The following is a 21497-nucleotide window of genomic DNA, read 5'->3' as shown; positions in this document are numbered from 1 at the left end:
TGGAGGGAAGACTCTAACCAAGCCTTTCAGGAACAGAAACGGGACTGGATGAGCAAACACAAAGTAGGTGTGTACAGGTGGGTGAAATTCACTAATGGCCATCAGCGTCCCATGTATTTTAAGGATAATTGGCTAGCCTAGTACATCTGGGATTCCGGACCATGAAAGGGAAATTCCTCACTGATCACACCAGAATATAAATCTTTTCCACTTTGCTGTGTAGCATTTCCCAGTAGAGTCCTTCCTATTACTGCTCAATACGACCCGGATATCTGCCAACCAGGCCTTTCCTAGGTCTGATGTCCATCCCTACAAAATGCCCTCAAGTGCTGGTTGAGTTAGAGTGGTAAGTCCTCCCCTTGTCTTGACTCAAAAGATTTTGCCTCAGCGCGAGGTGGAGAGAAGGCTGGCTTGACAGTTGCAATAACAATATGGTACTAAAACTGATGGGTCCAGCTCAGCACTATGACAATAACCGCACCTTGTGCTGTCTGAGTTTCCTCAATACCCTGGATAGAATCATAGAATATCAGGTTTGGAAGGGACCTCAGGAGGTCATCTAGTCCAACCCCCTCCTCAAAGCAGGACCAATCCTCAACTAAATTATCCCAGCCAGGGCTTTGTCAAGCCTGACCTTAAAAACTTCTAAGGAAGGAGATTCCACCACCTCCCTAGGTAATGCATTCCAGTGCTTCACCACCCTCCTAGTGAAAAAGTTTTTCCTAATATCCAACCTAAACCTCTCCCACTGCAACTTGAGACCATTACTCCTTGTTCTGTCATCTCCTACCACTGAGAACAGTCTAGATCCATCCTCTTTGGAACCCCCCTTTCAGGTAGTTGAAAGCAGCTATCAAATCCCCCCCCATTCTTTTCTTCTGCAGACTATACAATCCCAGTTCCCTCAGCCTCTCCTCATAAGTCATGTGTTCCAGTCCCCTAATCATTTTTGTTGCCCTCCGCTGGACTCTTTCCAATTTTTCCACATCCTTCTTGTAGCATGGGGCCCAAAACTGGGCACAGTATTCCAGATGAGGCCTCACCAATGTCGAACAGAGGAAACGATCACGTCCCTCTATCTGCTGGCAATGCCCCTACTTACACAGTCCAAAATGCCATTGGCCTTCTTGGCAACAAGAGCACACTGTTGACTCATATCCAGCTTCTCATCCATTGTCACCCCTAGGTCCTTCTCTGCAGAATTGCTGCCTAGCCATTCGGTCCCTAGTCTGTAGCGGTTCATGAGATTCTTCCATCCTAAGTGCAGGACTCTGCACTTGTCCTTGTTGAACCTCAACAGATTTCTTTTGACCCAATCCTCTAATTTGTCCAGGTCCCTCTGTATCCTATCCCTACCCTCCAGCGTATCCACCTCTCTTCCCAGTTTAGTGTCATCTGCAAATTTGCTGAGGGTGCAATCCACGCCAGCCGGTTTTGTTCAATATCTTCATTAATGATCTGGAGGATGGCATGGATTGCACCCTCAGCAAGTTTGCAGAGGACACTAAACTGGGAGGAGAGCGAGATATGCGGGACAGTAGGGATAGGATACAGAGGGACCTAGACAAATTAGAGGATTGGGGCACTCCGCTTGCACCAACTAAACATGAAGCCATTGATCACTACCCGTTGAGCCTGACGATCTAGCTGGCTTTCGATCCACCTTATAGTCCAATTTTTTGTTTATATTTGACACAAACAGATCTGTGACTGGGAGACCCCACATCCAAAACACCTCCCAGAGAGATAGGTCATGCAGCTCTAACTCATGCTCTGTGGAGAAGTGTCTGTTCAGAATCTGCAGTGGTGCTTTGGACTTGTGGCAAATGAACGGCCGTCAGGGTAATCTGCAATTCCAGAGGGTGATGGCCTCCACACAGTGCTGTGAGGAGCTTGCTCCTTCCTGCTTGTTGATGTAATAGACTGTTTCCGTGTTGTCTGATAAAATCTGGACTGAATGGCTGCAAATGTGAGGTAGGAATTATTCGCAGGCCAGCCTGACGGCTCTCAACGCCAACACGGTGATGTGCCACAAAGACTCCTGAGAAGACCACTTCCCTTGCACTACCTGCCCTTCCAAGAGGGCTCCTCAAACTATAAGGGAAGTGTCCACAGTCACAGTAATTCTTGGGAGCAGGGAACTGAACAGACCACCACACACACCCCTTTCCTCTGTCTTCCCACCTGCCCAGGAATGTTAAGGTCCTTTGTGGAACTGTGACCAGCAAATGGAGACTGTTTGCCTGGGGTGTATGGAGTCCGTAGCCATGCTTGCAGGCATCTGAGATGAAGCCTTGCAAATGGGATCACATAAGTACTTGCAGCCATATGACCCAACAGATCATCCAAATCTGCTGTATGAGTCCATCGATGGTGAGGAAACAGTCATCTGGTATGCATGCTCTGGCCAACACCATGTCCAGCCTTGCTCTGATGAATTCTGTCATTTGTGTCAGTTCCAGAGAAGACTTCTCTGGGTTCACCCTCAGACCCAGCCTTTCAAACAGGTCCAGAAACATGTTGGTTGCTTCTTGCATTTCCTGGTAAGATCAACCCTTTAGGAGCCAGTCGTCCAAGCAGGTGTACGCTGCCACCCCCAATGATGAAAGGGAGCTGGCACCATGACAGGGTGAAAACCCTAGGCACTGCTGAGACTGTAAAGAGAAGAATTGGTAGTGTTGCTGATTAGCTAAGGACCTCAGGAATCTCCTGTGAGCTGGGTGGATGTTCACTTGAAAAATACACATCTTTGAGACTAAGGGCCATGAACAAATTTTCTAAACCTAGTGAGAGATAATTAAAGACAAAAATCACCCTTCTGACCCTCAGTCAGTGGACAAACTTGTCAGTTCCCTGAAGTACAAAATGGGTCTCCATGCCCCTGACTTTTGGGGGACGATGAAGTACCTCAAGTAGAACCCCTTTCCCTTTGCTGCTGGAGGCACTGGTTCTATCACCCTCTCCTGAAAGGGATCCCAGAATTAAGGTGGCGAGGCAGAGGTGGGGTTTCAGAGGGAAGAAAACTGGATGGTGCATCCTGAAGAGACAAACTCTATTACCAATCAATCAGTCTATCGTGATCTTTCTCCAGGCAAATAGATATTGGATAGTTGTCTTCGAAAAGGGGAGGGGGGGGGAAACCACGGGAATTGTTTAGATGGACGGGTTGTTGGTGCACACACTCAAAGGTTCTGATGAAATGCCAGTTTCAGAGTTCATGCTGTTTGGGAGGCAAAAGACGGGTGTCTTTGGGCACCCTTCCTCTGAGTTCTCTGATGCTTACAGGGCAGCTCAGAAAAGCCACTGATGGTGAAACCCTGATGGGACTGTCTCTATTGAAACTGTGGTTTGCTAGATTTCTGCTTAATCATAGCTGTATATATGCCAAGCGATGGAGCATGACTTCACAGTCTTAATGAGCAGAGGGACTGATCCGTCTTTGTACTGAACAGCGTCACACTTGAATGGAAAGTCTTTTGTACTTTCATCGGGATCCCTGAAGAAGAGAGCCACGACAAGCATCTCTTTACTATCACCATGGACCTACCTCCATGTCCACTGTATCTAAGGCCACCAGCTTTCCTTTATTAATGAGGGCCTGGAACTGCTCCCTAGTATCCTTATGCATTTTCTTGACTGAGTCTGTCAGCTCATTCTAAAATCTAAAACCATATTTGGTCATCAGTGCTTGACAGTTTGAAACTCAAAACTGGAGGGACCTGGCTTGTCTCTGCCCACTATGCTCTATGCTCACTGGATGCTGACACCACTAGTGAGTTGGGTGAGAGAAGAGGTACTCTGACCTGATTGGATACTGGTGGCAGGTGTCTACCAAAGTTTTTTGGTGGATTCGAGGATGGCTTCAGTGATTTGAAAAACTCCTCTACTTGGTCCTGAGGTTTGTAGGCTGTTCAGCAGCCTGCATGGGACTTCCTGGACCTCATCAAGGGAAATCTGTAGCATCTCTGCCTTTTCAGCAAGTCCTGGAAGTGTATGGTGGAGAAGCTGGAACCACAGCCTGGTTGGGAGAAGAGGAGGACAGAGTCACTGGCATGGTGTTCTCCTGTTCCTGTTGTTCTTCTCCAAAAGGTTGTGCCTCCTGGGGAGGCTGAGAGAGGTCTTCTTCCCTGGGAGCCTTACACCCCTGTGGGTCCTGTGTCACACAGTAAATAAATTGGGCAATAATAGTGTGTGTTTTCTGGGCTCCAATATGGACACTGTCCAGGGCTCCAGGCTGATGGGTATCAACATGTAAAAAGGGAGGGCACTCCCTCATATGGAAGTACTGAGATACCCTGGAGACCCCTGATGCTCTGTCTGAGCTGAACTCTCAGCGAGTAGTCCAGGGATGGTGTCCCTCATTCTTCTTCCAACTCCAACCCCATATCCAACAGGAGAGCTCTTGGTACCAGAGGATTCCATGATGACCTGTCTTTATTCATCAATGGTGGCCATGATAATCTAGCTCAGTGGTTTTCCACCTGTGGTCTGTGGACCCCTGGGGATCTGCAGACTATGTCTAAAGGGTCCACAAAAGGTTATTGTTACCATAGAACAGTGGTTTTCAACCTGGGTTCCGCAGACTATATCTAAGATTTCCAAAGGGGTCTGGCACCTCCATTTGAAATTTTTTAGGAGTCTGCAAATGAAAAAAGATTGAAAACCACTGCTCTTGCTCAAACCAGGCTTGAAGAGTCATAGACTCTAAAGCCAGAAGGGACCATTGTGATCATCTAGTCTGACCTCCGATATAACACACATCACAGAACTTACCCAAAATAATTCCTAGAGCATGTCTTTTAGAAAATATCCAATCTTGATTTAAAACATTGCCAGTGATGGCACTTGGTAACTTTTTCCAACTGTTAATTACTTTCACTGTTAAAAAATTACACTTTACTTCCAGTCTGAATTTGTCTAGCTTCAGCTTCCAGCCATTGGATTGTGTTATACTGTTCTCTGCTAGATTTAAAAGCTCATTTTCAAATATTTGTTCCCTATGTAGGTACTTAGAGACTGATCAAGCCACCCTTTAATCTTCTCTTTGTTAAGCCAAATAGATTGAGCTCCTTGAGTCTATCACTATAAGGCATGTTTTCTAATTCTTTAATCATTCTCATGGCTTTTCTCTCAACCCTCCCTGATTTATCGACATTTTTTTCAAATTGTGGTCACCAGAACTGCACACAGTTTTCTACCAGCAGTTGCACCAGTGCCAAATACAGGTGGTAAAATAACCTCTCTATTCCTATTCAAGATTCTCCTGTTTATACATCCAAGGATTACATTAGCCCATTTGGCCCCAGAGTTGCACTGGGAGCTCATGTTCAGCTGATTATCCACCAAATCTTGTTCAGAGTCAGATGGGGATGGTGAGAACCACCACAGCGATATAGTACTGGTCAATGTCGTGGAAGTGGGTGTCGGAGTCCAGAGTATCAGTGACTCTGGTTCCATAAGTACGATTAGACCACCTGATGCCGAGAAGCAGGCTGGAGTAGTTTCTGTAACTTGGATCACTGGTGCTGAAGGTGCTGGATCTAGCAGCGCCAATGCAGAACAGGTGCTGGCACTGAAGTACCACTTTTGGTACGGGAGAGTGGTGCTGTCTTGCCCTTTGATGAAGTCCTGGGCTGGTCCTTCTCAGAAGCAGACATCCGGGTCCAGAGCATAAGGTATCTCCTGACTTGGTACAGGATGGGGACTTCTGTCTCCTCTTAGAGGGCTTGGATGTGGAACTTTCCCTCTTGTCTTTATGGGATTGTTTGTATCTCCCTTCTGCCCTGTCTTGAAGCTGACGGGAGAAAGGGGGCAGAGGCCTTGGAACTGGCCTGAGCCGAACTCAAGAGGCTGCTCCTACCTTCTTCAGACTGATGTACAAGAGAGTCTCCCTGGTTAGAGGCTGTACCCCGTCTCATGGACCTCTCCATGAGGAATGCTTCGAAACTGAAGTCCCCTGACTGTTTTGTCTTACTTGGGAATAACCAGCAGATACTGCACCTGAGCAGGACATGTTTCCCACAGGCAGTACAGACAGGTATCGTGATAGTTACATACATATAGAAGGGTTTATGGGGATTTTTGTCATACTTCTCCTGCCACTACTGGAAGACTGGGGGGAAAGAGAGAGAGGTAGTGATGTACAGGAACCACTCCTCACCCAAGAGGTATGGGGAGTTGTCCCAAGTCTTAATGACTGATCCCCAAATATTTATCCTAATGACAATTTATTTACAGACAGAAGCTGAAGAAGTCAGCACGTACATTGAAGCTCCATGCCAGACGATGAGAGGTAAGAAGGAACTAAGATGCAGAGCATGAGGACAGTGGGGGTGCATGTGTGGACCAAACAGACACTCAGGAAAAATTCTCTAATTCTGGGCCATGGAAAGCATGTGCAATTGCTGAAGTACACCACACATAGGAACAAGCACTCAAAGAACTACAGCTTATGAAGGACATTTTTGGATCTCCACATCCCTGACAAAATGCCAAAGGCTCACCCATTTACCCTTGTTTTAAATCTTCCTTCTTACCTGTACCGAACTATAGCCTTATCTTTGAACTAATTAGTTATGCTGCTGCTCAATTAGCTCATGACTGACATGCACAAGTGAAATAGATATAAGGTTTGAATTTTATTCTTGCTTTGATCTCCTGATTTTACACTCTTTGTATAATTCCATGGATTTACACTTCATTTATTATTTGTTGGAAATTACTGCACTGTGAAGCTTACATGAATAGTTTGTTATGGATATAATTATACTGTCAAGAATTATACTGTCAAGAATACATGAATAGTTTGTTATGGATATAATTATACTGTCAATAAAGACATATCAGCAAGATCATTTTTTGTTTATTGGCTTACAAAAAGTGGAAAGCTGACTGCAAAGAGTTACAAAAGGATTTCACCAAACTGGGTGACTGGCAACAAAATGGCACATGAAATGCAATGTCCATAAGTGCAAGTAATTCATATTGAAATAAATAATCCCAACTGTACATACAAAATGATGTGATCTAAATTAGCTGTTACCAAGAAAGAGATCTTGAAGTCATCATGAATAGTTCACCCAATTGCCAGATGCTAGAACTGGATGATAGGGGATGGATCACTCCAAATTGCCCTGTTCTGTCCATTCCCTCTGAAACATCTGGCACTGGCTACTGTCAGAAGACAGGAGACTGGTCTAGATGGACCATTGGTCTGACCCAGTATGGCTGTTCTTATGTTCTTAATATACTTTCAGGGACAGATCACTATTTTCTTGTATAGTCACACATAGAGGCAGGCTGAACATCTGCAATGTTGTTTTTAGTAACTGGTATGATCTTCATGGCCAAAAGTAAAGCTCTGAGTCTCCCTTCCTTGCAGTGTGTTTTGGTGGTTGACTGGTTGTGTGTGGTGTTTGTATAAACAATGTTTCATTGGAGTGAGCACTTACCATTAAAGCCCAAATGCCATTCACTCGCAAAGCAAGATTTTCACTCTGGGTTAAACTACATAGAAGTTCTATGGCTCCTGATTCTAAAATAGGCTGTAATGAACAGGAAAAACATACAGCTTTAGAACACCATGAATTTACTGAACTTACATGTACATCAATGATCTATCAAATGTGGTATTGCATACTGTGTTTATCTCAAGGTGGATCTTGGTTATTTATTGAGGAACTGTAGACATAACTATAATGAAATGTGTATGTACACACACCCTTTTCAGACAACCTTCTGTCTCAATAGACTGCTAGCAGTGAAGCACCTTTAATAAAAGACTATCTTCATTAAGCAACTGATTTTTGATTCCTTGAGCAGACACACAAGACAGGTTTCACTGTCTTTAATTGCATTTAAACTTGCTCTTCACATTCACTAATGAAGACACATTGAGATGTAATGAGTTCAACACGTATATAAACAACAGAACAACCACCAAGTGTAATAAGGCTAACTCTTAAGAATTCTGGTGACAACCTGAGAAAAACTCAAACCGCTTGTGATATTATCAGACAATGAGGTTACAGGACAAATACAAACAGATGGATTTAGAAAGCCCCAGATTATTAAATGAAACAAACTACAGTCACAGAATGATAAAAGCTTGAGACCGTGAATCCACAATAGTCAGGAAACTCAGGGTTCAGGTTGCCATGGGAACAACAGGCCAAATTCTACCCTCAGTTATGTAAATCTATAATAACATCTCCAAAGTCAGTGGAATTACTCCAGACTGGGCGATATTCACTCTGTGCACAAGGTCTGCAAAAGCACTCTGCACCATTTATGATTCACATAAGGCCTCAAAATAGGTTAGGGCCCCTTACACAGGGGTGAATTTCACCAAATTTACATCAGTATATGTGAATGCAGAATTTGGCCCTTAATTCTGTTTGCTTGCACACGTGCTTTATACTAAGGTCTTTTGTTACAGGTTGGCAGAACACCGCTGTGGAATGATTTGGCAAATGTTAATTTACAAATATGAATTAACCATTACAAGTTTAAAGATGAAACATCTTGGGTGACATAGTTTATTCTGAAACTATGTAGAATAAACAATAATAAAATGTCATATATTCTTGCAAAAACTTAACTGTAAATTTTATCACCTGATTGAGATTAAATGTATACCATTAGCTTTTTTCTAACAAACACCATCGCCACAATGGTATTAATACTTGTCTCAATATTGAAAAAGTACTATTATAATTGAGTGTGAAAAATATGCTGATACTCCTTGGCAACTGAAATAAGGATTTGAATTAAGATGCTAAACACTAGAGCAGCCAATCTGTTAAATTTGGCAAAATGCTGATGGAAGTCAGGCAGGAGCTGGAGCTGGGACTCCCAGGGTCACTGGCAGGATGGCTGCTGTGGAGCTGGGGCTCCTGGGGAGCCTGGCAATTGGTTCCCAACCTGGCTGCCTCCCTGGGCTGCCCTCTGCCCTGGAGAAAGGGTGGGCAGGCTGCCAGCTGGGAAGATATTCCATAGAAAATTCCAGGATTTTTTTGTCCTGAGACAGAACAAAAAAAACCTCAAAATCTCTGAATTTTTCATGCACCAAAAAATCCTGCTCCAGCTCAGCTCAACTAAATACACGGACAAAATTATTTTTGCTACTGTAGTTGGTATTTAATGTACAAATCTTAAAGTGCTGCAAATAAAAAAGAAAATACAGAGTATGTTAAATAAAATAATATATTTCATAGCTATATGAAGGAATTTCAAAACAGTCTCTCCTTTTATTCTGGCAAATCATGTCTAAGTAAAGACACATTTGCATAAACAGCGTGTACATTTTTTTATCGAGAGAGAGTCTCCATCAAAGGGCTTGTCTTCACCAAGAGATCTGATCACATTTAGATGTTATGAGAAGTGGAGTTAGCTGACACCACAGTACTCCTGGCTGACTGGTCACTGTAGGCAAGGCTATAAGCACAGCCCGTTGACATGACACTGAGCACTATTTGTCATTGTCTATACTGACCAGTTAGTTGTGGTCAGCTTTTTTTAGCTAATTCTGCTCCTCATGATGAAGTCTAAACACGATGAGATTTCTTGGGGAAGAGAAGCCCATATAAATGGGCCCATTAGCAGCCAAAGTGCAACAGACTCTGTCTGATCCCCTAGCCATGATAGAGGCAAGAAATGTACAATGAGGTCACAAAGATGACTAAGCTCTGATAAAGTTATGGCATATCACTACTGAGCATACTGATGAGCATTTTTTCCAATTGCTTATAACATCTTTATTTTTAACCATTTTCCAGCCTAATCAAACAAGGGCACTAGCTCTCAATAAGGACTATCTATGGCCATGCCAAGTTTCAAGTTGCTAATCAGTTGCTTTTTTGGTAGCCATGTTTAAAAATGTGTGGATAAAATTACTTTATAACATGAGAAGCGTTTTTTCCACTTCTCATCACAGAGCAGATGAAGGGATTTTCCTCAAACTTAAAAAAAGTCACCTATGGGCTTAGATCAAATACTGAAAATTATAGCCCAAGAGATGAATGTTTTGTCCACTATAATACAGAAATGCATACATCACAGTAAAATGAATACATTATAGAATGAAATGCCTAAAGAATATACTGACCATATGCTACACTTCTTAGGTGGCAATATGAATATTTGTACGCTGTGTGCAACATATACTGATACTCATGAAGTACATACACTGCATGGTGAAATGCACAGTGTACTTCATATAAGCCAATGCACTATACAATGCAATTAATGAAAAAGAACTTTCTTGAGCATTCACTTTTGCTCAGCCTGGTGAAATCACATTCCTGCAGTTATGGCCCATTTCTGCTCACAGTGATGCCAACAAGTGTTTTGCCATTGTATTTAATGAAGGCATAATTGGGTTTCAAGTCTGTGAACTCAAAGTGCTGAAGGTAAAATACATGGCTTACCTCTCAGCTGTCAAACTTATCTTCTGGAGAAGACTGAAGTCCATTTGTAATTGTGGCCCATGGGCAGAGAGATAAATCTAGAATTATGTACTCCCTTCACACCACAGATGTGGGAGAGAGATTTGCACACAGATCAAGGAGAGCCTCTGGCCTTTATGTAGTAACAGATTTTAGTTATGATTATAACTTACTATTTATTCAGTCCCTCATTGTCATACCCAGCATCACTCAGTTTGGATATCTGCACCATTATTCCTGCCCTTTGTTTCTATTTCTTCCCCAACCTTCTCTTTTTCTCCCTTTTTTTGTATGCCTTCTAGGTTCATCCCTCTGCATTTCCTTCCTTGCCGGTACTCCCACTTCCCCACTCGTCACCCGCATCTGCATTTTACCTGCTAAAATTATCAGCAATTAACTAGATAATGGTTTTTTTTTAAACCAAGAGAGAGATTCTAGAGCTTGTGAAAGTTGTTGGTTTGACAGCCCTGTAGATTGAAGTTATCTGATTTATCTCTAGAGCAGATACAGCACAGGCAACAAGGCAGAATTATAAATGAAAAGTGTTTTAAAATCTTATTAAAGGAAGAGTCTATCAGTAAAGTTAGGGCTCATACAACATACTCATGTCTAACTACATTAGATGGGACCACCTATTCTGTCATATCACTGAATAATTAACAGGTTTTTTTTTTTTAATTGACAGAATATCAGTGATAAAATTCCATCATCCAAACATTACAACTACCGTATAATCACCTGATAGTGATTAAAAAACTTCTTTGCTTACTCAAAAGTCATTGTTGTAACACACAGTTCTACTAAACAAGCAATAAGAGGAAATGATAGGTGAATACCAACCTCTTTGCTTGGGGAGAATTCAAGGAGAAGGTTGCATAATGTGGAAGATGCTACCACCAGGACTTCATCTGGAGCATTCTGTAAAACCTAAGGGCATAAGGAGTAGAGTGGGGAGCTCCATTAATTGTTATGAACATGACTAAGATCACTTTTAAACAAAGTTACGGTTTTGCTTAGCAAGAGCCACCAGATGAGCCTCAGTGCCCTTGTACTGCAATGAAGGGTTATGCTGGGATTTGGGAATTCACTTCCACAGTCATCCTGTTGAAGTAGAGCAGTTTTTGAACAAAAAGACCTTCAGGCATTGTGATCTGCATGGTACTGACGCCTATGTGAAGGTGAGGTGGAGCAGTTGATAGTCTTCCCCACCACTTACATGTTCTGATCTTACATGGGCCATAACAGCTGTTCCTCTGTGGAGCAAATTATTTTGAAAGAGTCTCACTTCTTCCTTTTCAGTGGACTACAGAGCTGGCACACCAAGGGGAGCAATCTACACTATCTTACACTATGAATGGTGCACAAAATGCATCTCTTCAATGCACTGAGCAGCCCAGGAGGGAATGAGTCATTGGAGATACATGTTCTCCCTTGGGGTAATGGCAACTCTGAACAGCCTCCTACAAAGGGCTTTGTGCAAACTGCAACTATCTACCCCTATATAATTAACTGTGATTACAGAGTGCTACAGAATCAGCTTGCTTGAACAATCCTTAAGTGTGTTTCCTTAAATCACTGTGCTTTTACATTTAACTGTTATAAAAGTAAGAATGTCCAAAACCACTTTTTCATTCTTGGATGTGGGATAAGAAGTTACTTACCCATACAATACCTTGAGTTCTTCAAGAGGTTTTGTCCCTATGGGTGCTCCACCATAGGACGAGGATGCACTTGAGCATTCTTGACTGGAGACTGTGAAAACAGTGTCTGATGTATTACAGCTAAGCATCTTGTGCTTAGATACGAGGGCACATAAGTAGGTGTGAACTTTGCTGCACTCATTTCCTTCTCACCCGGGAAGCCAGAGACTACAAAGCCAAAGACTCCACAGCAGAGGGAAAGAAGGGTAGGGGATAGAGCACCCACAGGGACAAAACATCTCAAAAAACTCAAGTAACCGTCACCTTGTCTGATCGGTCCATCAGCCCTCACAGGAAAAGTGCCGATCACAACATGTCTTTCTTATTGGTCTAGCCATTCCTTCAGCCACCCGCTAGCCAGGCTGTCAGTGGCACCAGACACCCGACTGGATAGCACATTGCAGCCCAGAACCCCTAAGTTCAAGTGATCCATCAGCCTTAGCCTCCCAAGTAGCTGGGATTACAATCTCCAGTCAAGAGCACACAGATGCACACACATCCTATAGTAGAGCTCCTATAAGGATATAAACCAGGGGTGGCCAACCTGAGCCTGAGAAGGAGCCAGAATTTACCAATCTACATTGCCAAAGAGCCACAGTAATACATCAGCAGCTCCCGCATCAGCTCCCCACTCCCCACACCTCCCCCTTACTCCCCACACCTCCCGATCAGCTGTTTTGTGGTGTGCAGGAGGCTTGGGGAGGGGAGGAGCAAGAGCGTGGCAGGCTCAGAGGAGAGGGTGGGAAGGGGTGAAGTGGGGGACAGGGCCTGTGGCAGAGCCAGGGGTTGAGCAGTGAGCACCCCCGGCACATTGGAAAGTTGGCGCCTGTAGCTCCAGCCCCGGAGTCGGTGCCTAGACAAGGAGCCGCATATTAACTGCTGAAGAGCCGCATGTGGCTCCGGAGCCACAGGTTGGCCACCCCTGATATATACTCAAAGGAGAATAAAGTGGTTTTAATTGCGATTTACTGAGTCAGAGTTTAAGGCCAGAAGGAACCACCAGGTTATCTATTCTGACCTCTTGTATATCACAAGCCACTAAACACCGCCTATCCATGCCCAAAACAAGCCAACCACCAGAATTAGACCAAAATATTACGGGAAACTAAACTATTGTGTGCCACAGGCAGGGAAGAGGAGAGATCAAGATGCACCAAGCTCTCTGTTCGTGATCTGTTACTGCTTACAGATATGGCAGTACAGGATACTTTATTTAAGAAGAAGAAGAAGATGAAGATGACAGTACAGTCCAATGCCCACCCTTCTGCTGTGGCAGGGAATAGACTCCACTTGCTATTGAAAGATCCCTGTTCAATGCATAAGAGAACGGAAAACAAAAACAAAAAAAATCCTTTTTTTATCATTTTTACCTTGTGGATAATAATTCCTTCCTAAGCCCTAATTGTGTGTGTGGTGTAGTCCTATGCATGAGCAAAAACTAGTATGAGCCTCAAATCCCATTTCCAAAGATACTGCCGATATCTGTTCTCTATCTTTTGTTCTTAAATCCCACTAAATTAGATTCTGCCACGAAATTTCTAACCGTTTGCCTCCAACAAAAAAATTATTCCATTTTTTAAACCTGACCTTTATTATTACTATTGTTACAGTAGTTGGTTTTCTCTCCTGTTGCTGCTGTCACCAATGAACTTGTGATCCCTTTTTATACACAACTTTAAACTAAGTTCCCTTTGTAGACCCCTCTTCTCCCCCCTATACAGCTGTAATACTTCAGCCAGTCATCTTAAGGAAGACTTGTTCAAGTCTTTTTTCATTTTTATAACTATTTTGAGATTTAAATTCTTTTTCCCTACATTACAACAGGTATATACTGGGGGATAGTTCCACACTTTGCATTGTGGAAAGGAGATGTAGGATAAAAGATCTAGTAAGTTTTCCCTATTAGCTGCCAACAAAATGTTATAAAAGCGCCCGATTCTCACTGCCTGGCACCTTGGATAGTCATTTATACACACATTGTAAGTAAAGTATAGGGCAGTAGAGAATAAGGCCAAAAGGACAGATATAAATCCAATGGCATCCTTCTGTGGGCCTCAGTTCCTCACATGTCGTTGTGAGAGCATGCCCACAGAGGGAGAAGTACCTCTTGTTTGACAGAAGGACTGTACATTTATTTAGCACTAGCCAGAAATATTTTCCTTATAAATCATGCTTTTCAAGCTGACTGAATAACTATACTCAATTGTTTAAAAGTAAGCAGCTTCTCTTTTCTGGGGGAACTAGTGAGCCACTAACTGAAAGGCAAGGATCAAAGTCAGAGGTGATGTAAAATGTGGTGTAACTTACTGATGTAAGTGGGTATAATTTATATAATGAGAGGACAGAAAGGCAGAATTGTTACAGGAAAGTCAACCAAAAGTAGGTTTAAGACAATGTACCGCTAAAGCTACTGAAATGAATTTGCCTTGATACAGTTCCTAAAGGACAGCCAATGCTTGGTAATGGAGAAATGCTTGAAAACATGAACTTCCTAATTACAATATTGCTGACATTCCTTCCTACCAAGCAAATCCATCCCTAAGATTTTTCTACTGATCAATGGACTGGGCAGCTCTCTCTGGTCTGGCTCTTTCTGTGGTCACAAATACAATAAGCAACCAAGAGCAGAATGCTCGTAAAAGAAGTCAGATCCATTTTGAAGATATGGATACATTTTATATTCCCTTTTGAACAGGGATGGGTACAAGGCTGAGCCAGAAATCATAGACTGGCTCAAGAAGGCTTTTTTGGAATGGATGGCCACGTTCTCCTGCCATCGTTCAGAAATATCAAACTGCTGTCTTCACCTAAAAAGAGGAAGAGAGTTGATAGTCACATAGAATCATAGGGCGGGTAGCGATCGATCTATTGGGGATCGATTTATCACATCTTGTTGAGAGGCGGAAGCGGAGTCGACGGGGGAGCGGCAGCGGTCGACTCACCGCCGTCCTCATAGCCAGGTAAGTTGACCTAAGATACGCTGACTTCAGCTACGCTATTCGCGTATCTTAGGTCAACCCCACCCCCCATTAGTGTAGACCAGGGCATAGAACCATAGGGTTTGAAGGGACCACAAGGGTCATCTAGTCTAACCACCAGCCAAGATGCAGGATTTGTTGTGTCTAAACCATCCAAGACAGATGGCTATCTGGCCTCTTTTTGAAAATCTCAAGTGAAGGAGATTCCATGACTTCCCTAGACAGTTTGTTCCACTGTCCTACTGTTCTTACAGTTACAGTATGAAGTATTTCCAGAGATTTAATCTAAATCTGCTAAGCTGTAGTTTGAACCCATTGCCTCTTTTCCTGCCCTCTGTGGCAAGAGAACAATTTTTCTCCACCTATTTTATGGCAGCCTTTCAAGTTTTTGAAGACCACTATCATGTCCCTCCTGAATCTCCTCTTTTCCAAACTAAACATACCCAATTCCTCCAGCCTTTGCTCATACGACACACATTCCAAACCTTTGATAATTTTTGTCGCTCGCCTCTGGATCCTTTCCAGTTTCTCTACATCCTTTTCATATAGCAGTGACCAAAATTGGACACAATACTCCAGCTGAGGCCTAATCAGCGCTGAGTGGTATTATCATCTCCCATGACTTGCGTGGTATGCCTCTGTTTATGTAACCCACAATTGCACTTTTTTTTTTTTTTTTTTTTTGCAACAGCATTGCATTGTTGACTCATGTTGAGGTTGTGATCCACCACAACTCCCAGATCCTTCTCAGTGCTGCTGCAAAGCTAGTTATCCCCCATTCGGTATTTGCACATTTGGTTTTTGTTCCCTAAATGTAGCACCTTACATTTGTCTTTGTTGAATTTCATTTTGTTGTCGACAGCCCAGTTCTCCAATTCATCAAGATTCCTTTGAATTTTAGCTCTATCCTCCAAAGTGTTGGCAAGTCCCCCTAGCTTTGTGTCATCTGCAAATTTGATCACTATACTCTCTATTCCTACATCCAGGTAATTAATAAAGATGTTAAACAACACCAGACCCAGAACAGATCCTTCTCCAGTGACAGGGTAGAAGGTTAGAAGGCTGACTCATAAAATTGTGGAAACTAGAGGTCAATATGGCCAAGAAGTTCAGAATTCATAAAGAAAAGGTGGTTGTCCTATGAGGTATCCAGGTTCTAGAGATGCCCAAGGCAGATAAATCCGGTCTGCAGGTAACCTTAATGGAGTACAAGAGAGACCCCAACTATAGGCTTGGACGATAAGGACCTACAAAGGAATAGTCTTGAATCTGAGACTCCCTGAGACTCCTTGCAAACTCCACTGATGGCAAACCCAAAAACTAAGACCCAAGACTGTCCAGGCACCCAGGACTACTGAAACTTGAGGGGGTAATGGACAAAGAAGTCCAACTTTGCTCCACAGAAGTCACCCATCCCAAGTCAGGGTCAAATGTCATCCACAATTAAACCAACACACCCTAATTTGGTGGCACAGTCAGCAGCAAGAGAAAGGATTCTAAGAACCAGCACTCACTGCTGAAGCAACAAACAGACTGGTTGAGAGTCATCTCTTAGTCCAGAAACCCCTTCGGATCTGACACACTTGTGCTGTTTCACTTGTGAACGAAAACCAGGGTAGTTCTCAGAATGGCAGTACTCTTGCTGCCTTTTACAGAGGCCTGCATTCTCCAAGCCCTTATGTACCTTGTTGTCAGAGTTCCTGGCTCTTCTTGATTCTGTACCACTTCAATCTCTGAAGATGTGTTGAAGCTAAGGTTGCTGACACGCTTGCCTGGCTTATATCATGAAACAGGGGAGTTTATATCCTTTACACATTTTTATCCAGTCTAATTTAGCTGTGGATCCTGTTAAACTCAGGATTTGCAATGAGTTCCACAGGATAATTTCCCTTTTTCAGTTTAAAATTTGCTGCCTTTTAATTTCATTGAATGTCTCCTTGTTCTAGTAATATGAAAAATCGTAAACAGGAATTTTTGGCTGACCTTTTTACGTTATTCATTATTTTATATACCTCCACCATGTCATCACTAATTCATCAACTCTCTAAGTTATATGGCCCTAATCTTTCTATTTGTCTACTCATTTTTGTTGCCCTTCTCTGTACCTTTCCTATTTTTGCTATATGATTTTTGAGGTCAAGTGCCCAGAACTGAACACACTGTCTAGGTATGGTTATACCGCTGATTTACAAAACAACATTATAATATTTTCATTATTATCTATTAGTAGTATTACAGAAACGCTGTACTCTGTTTCTTCAGGTAACATATCATCTTATTTGCTTTTTTGATCAAAGCTGTGACTGAACAGGTTTTCATGGAGGTGTCAGCTATTCAGTATAACAACATTGGCTTCTAAGCAATAAGCTTAGCCACCCTGCATACTTGAGGGCAAATGGGGAACTGCAGAACTCACAGCTTCCTCATTCTCTCTCTCTCCTGTTCCAGCACATCTGCTCTTTTGTTCTATGTTTAACTAGGCAAATCACAGGAACAAAATCTCTTAGCCTTGCACACTGTTTCTGGTTGGTTTGCCCATTCTCTCCTCCAGAAGCTGCCATTTCCCCATAGATAGAGTAGTATGTGCAGTGCAATTAGTCTTCCTCTGTCCTTTTTCACTAATTCAGTACAACCCATTCTTTACAACCACTCAGTCGTTCAATAAACTGCAGTGCATGTGACAATGCAATATGAGAGATTTTGCATTAGGCTGAAGAGGAATGCTCTACCCACATCATGGCCCTGCCTCTTCCAGCATCTCACTCCCTGGGAAAGTATTGCAGGTGGAATGTAGGATCAATATCCCCTCCACAAAACAGCTGCAGCCTCAACCTTAGTTGCCAGTTATAGGCTAAGCAGGGGAGCAGAGGGGAGCCCTTTCCTATGTTGCTGAGTAAGGGCTAGGGGCAATATGGCTCTCAGTGCCTGTCTTATTTTGTAATAGATTGTGTTACATTTCAAAAGAGAAAGTGCAGGCAACGACACTGTTTGTTGTTACTGGGCTTTTGCTGATTTGTGAGCCTCCAGAACAGATCACACATATCAGATGTCAAGGTGATAACTATTAAGATTCTACAAAAAGACACTGTAACTGATGAACAGGTCACATCCACTTCCAAGTGTGTGATTCTTGCTATTTTTCATCTCACCTTCATTAAGGGTTTCCATACGGCGTGATCCTGGAAACTCGTCCGTAGCTGCTGCACAGACCGGGACAAACTGTGCAAACATCTACAAAGAAAAATGAAATGAGGTCTGTGAAATACTTTCACTGTTTCTCTCCATACAGATATAGCTAGGAATTTGATGATAATTAATACAACAAACACCAAGAAATATTTTACTATCATCTCTAATGAATTTTCAGAGACTAGAAACTACTTTACGTTAGTTTTAGTGTTTGATGGACAGCAAATCAAGGACCAAAAAAAAAAGCAGAGTTAAACACTCTGAAAATTATTTTAATTAGATAAGGAAAGCTCATACCTGACTGCAGATAGCCGCACCTTGATACTAGACTCAGACAAACCATTCACAATTCGGTCCATCATATTTTCAGTCTCAATGATCTGGAGAAAAAAGTTAATGCTGCATAAACAACATAAGGTGGACAACTTTTGTATTATTTGTAAATGCTACTGTTTTGCTGTGATTTATCGATAACATTCTAAATTTTGCATATGAAAAGAGAATTTACCTTAGAAACAACCACCCTTATTTCCCCTTATGGAACCACTGAACTCATCAATTAGACAATAGTATCTACTCCCTTTGCCTGACGGTGGTTTTCTTCTGATGCTTTCTTGGTGATTCATAAGGCCGTTGACGGAAAATCTGAAAGGTTCTGTAACACTGTGCAGACTGTGGCAGTAGAACTTAGTTTTGGCGCTGGTGTGCAATATCCAAGGAACAGAGTGTAGCTCTTGAATCCTTGAGAGTGTGGAGGGAATTGTCCATTTTCTGTTTGAAAAGATGGGATGCACTGAAAGGGAAGTCTTCAGTGATGTTTTGCACCTCCCTGGGAAAACCAGAGGAATGGAGTCACGACTCCCTCCTCATGATGCTGCCAGTGGCAACTGCGCATAATGAAGTATCTGCCGCACCGGCTGCTGATTGGAATGAGGTCTTTGCTATCACCATCCCCATCTCAATTATTGCCTGAAAGCAGGCCTGGTCCTGTTGTGGCAGTTTCTTGACACAGTCCTCCAATTTGCTGTAATTCAGGAAATCATATTTGGCAAATAATGCCTGATAATTCGAAATCCCAAATTGAAGGCTGGCTCAAGAAAAGACTTTGTAGCCTAAAAGGTCCAGTCTCTTGCCCTCCCTGTCAGATGGGTGCAGCATGGATGCTGCTGCCTAGCCCGTTCCATCGCTGCCTGGACCACAAGTGAATTGGGTGTGAGAACAGAAATTCAGACCCCTTGGCTAGTACATAGTATCTTTTTTCCTGCCTCCTTTGGGGTAAGTGTACATATGGCCACTGTATGTCAAACTGTGTGAGCTGGCTCAAGAATGGCATTGTTGATTGGAAGAGCAACTCTAGTTGGCTCTGATGAGTGAAGTATATCCAGCAGCTTATGCTCAGTGTCTTGGATTTCCTCCAGAGGAATCTGAAGCTCACCCGCCATTCTAATGCAAGAGATCCTGGAATTGGTAGTAGTCATCAGAAGATTGGGGGTTGTTGAAGCCACTGCTGCATCAGGAGAGGACAACAGGAATCTCAACTGTTCCAGCAATACTGTCTGAGCTGGACTGAGTGGCTCATCTCCCATTACTGGTTCCGAGCTCAAAGGCGCCCATGACGGTGAAATAGGTGAAGCATCCCTAATCGAACAGGCAGGTTCTAATGGTAGGTATTGGGGCCAGGATCCCCATAGGGCCAACATAATGGTTCCAGAAGGTGCTGAGGAGGGCCCCATGGCAGGGGAAACCAGTGGCTCTGAGGCTGCTGGAGTTGAGGATGCTGCCATGATGTGGAAGGCCTCCTCATAGTGGTGGGATGGGATGGACGGTCCTTGACTCTCATCCGAGTCCTCCAAAAATGAAAACTCAGTACCATCGGCTGCACTGTCAGAGCCGGTGGAAGCGTGTACGCTGTTGGAGCGAGAGATGAGGAGTGCCTCAGATACTTCATATCTGGTGCCGGAGATCCCCCTGAAAGTACAGGGCCCCAGAAGGGGTGAGGACCTTGGCTTTCCCAGGACAAACACTTCCTGGGGCTGTGGCACTTTTCACGACCTCCCTGGAGTCAAGGGCACTTTTTCAGTCCCTGGAACTGGAATGGGAGAATGGTTTTCCCTGGATTGGATGGCTCTCTGGCTCTCAGGGATGCTGATGTTAACTGTGTGTGGTCTGCACTCAATACTGGCGGATCTGTCAATTTATACAGCTTTTTTTAATGTTTGTGCGTGTTAGGGCATGCTCTGTCCCCATGACTAGAGTTCGTTCCCTTCTTAGGCTTAGAGGAAAACTTATCGCCATGCTTATGTACATGCTTTCTTACCTCCTGACTAGTCCCCGGTGCAGGGTCCATAGTGGTGGTACCACCAGTGCTGGCCTCTGCCTCCATAGTTGGTGGTGTACTCCTGGCAGCCTCAGCCCGATGTACGGAGGAGAGATGGGGGTGTCTCCGCGGCCAGGGTCCAAATGAGGCCTCATGAGGACTTCCAGGAGGTGCTTTTGGAAGCGGAGAGCCCGGCCTTCTCAGGTATGGCTAGGGAAGGACTAGCAGATACTGCACCTGGATGCAATGTTGGCTTCTCCCAAGCAGTAAGAGGCAGAGTTGATGTTCGTCGTTGACTCGAGAAGGAACGCGGGGCAGGAGGCACAGATTGTAAAGCCTGGGGATTATGGCATGGTCCAGTACCAACATGTGGGTCCAGGGAGGAGGGGTGTTCATGGGGAACAAAACTCCCCAAATAGGAACCCCAATCCTACTTCTAAAACTATCAAACTATTAAAAACTACAACAAAAACAATAAAAATGGTAAAAACTGTAAAACTAACTATGTACAACTGTAGATTTTTTAAGTGTGTCATATGAAGAGGACACACAGGACAAGTCTACACTAGCACTTATGTCAGAAAAACTTTTGTCACTCAGAGGTGTGAAAGAAAACACACCTCTGAACGACATAAGTTTTGTCAGCATAAGCGCTTGGGTGCATTACGCTGTTGGCGGGAGATGCTCTCCTGCCAATACAGCTACCACCGCTTGTTGAGCTGTTTTTATTACGTCGACCGGAGAGCTCTCTCCTGTCGGCATAACACAGCTACACGAGCGCTCGTATAGTGGGACAGCTGTATTAGTACAGGTGTGCCACTGTAAGCTTAAGACATGGTCTAATAGTTCTGTAAGACATGGCCTAATA

General features: G+C 43.4%; 1 protein-coding gene across 12 annotated transcripts in view; it reads right to left on the bottom strand.

Annotated features, from left to right (window-relative positions):
• ARMC8 (armadillo repeat containing 8) overlaps window positions 1-21497 on the bottom strand; it is a 181819-nt gene that overhangs the window by 17596 nt on the left and 142726 nt on the right. For all 12 annotated transcript variants that reach the window (XR_013347187.1, XR_013347191.1, XR_013347188.1 and 9 more), the window contains 4 exons: window positions 18610-18692; window positions 18273-18354; window positions 11286-11372; window positions 7452-7544 (listed from right to left, as the gene is read on the bottom strand). Coding sequence is in view for 3 of the 12 variants with exons in the window: in XM_077827229.1 (XP_077683355.1) it covers window positions 7452-7544; window positions 11286-11372; window positions 18273-18354; window positions 18610-18692 (345 nt within the window). In the remaining 9 variants the exon portion in view is untranslated. The remainder of the gene's footprint in view (window positions 1-7451; window positions 7545-11285; window positions 11373-18272; window positions 18355-18609; window positions 18693-21497) is intronic.

This window comes from Eretmochelys imbricata, chromosome 9 (genome assembly GCF_965152235.1).
Source record: "Eretmochelys imbricata isolate rEreImb1 chromosome 9, rEreImb1.hap1, whole genome shotgun sequence".
Classification (NCBI taxonomy): domain Eukaryota; kingdom Metazoa; phylum Chordata; order Testudines; family Cheloniidae; genus Eretmochelys; species Eretmochelys imbricata.
This window is presented reverse-complemented; position numbering and strand designations above follow the sequence as displayed.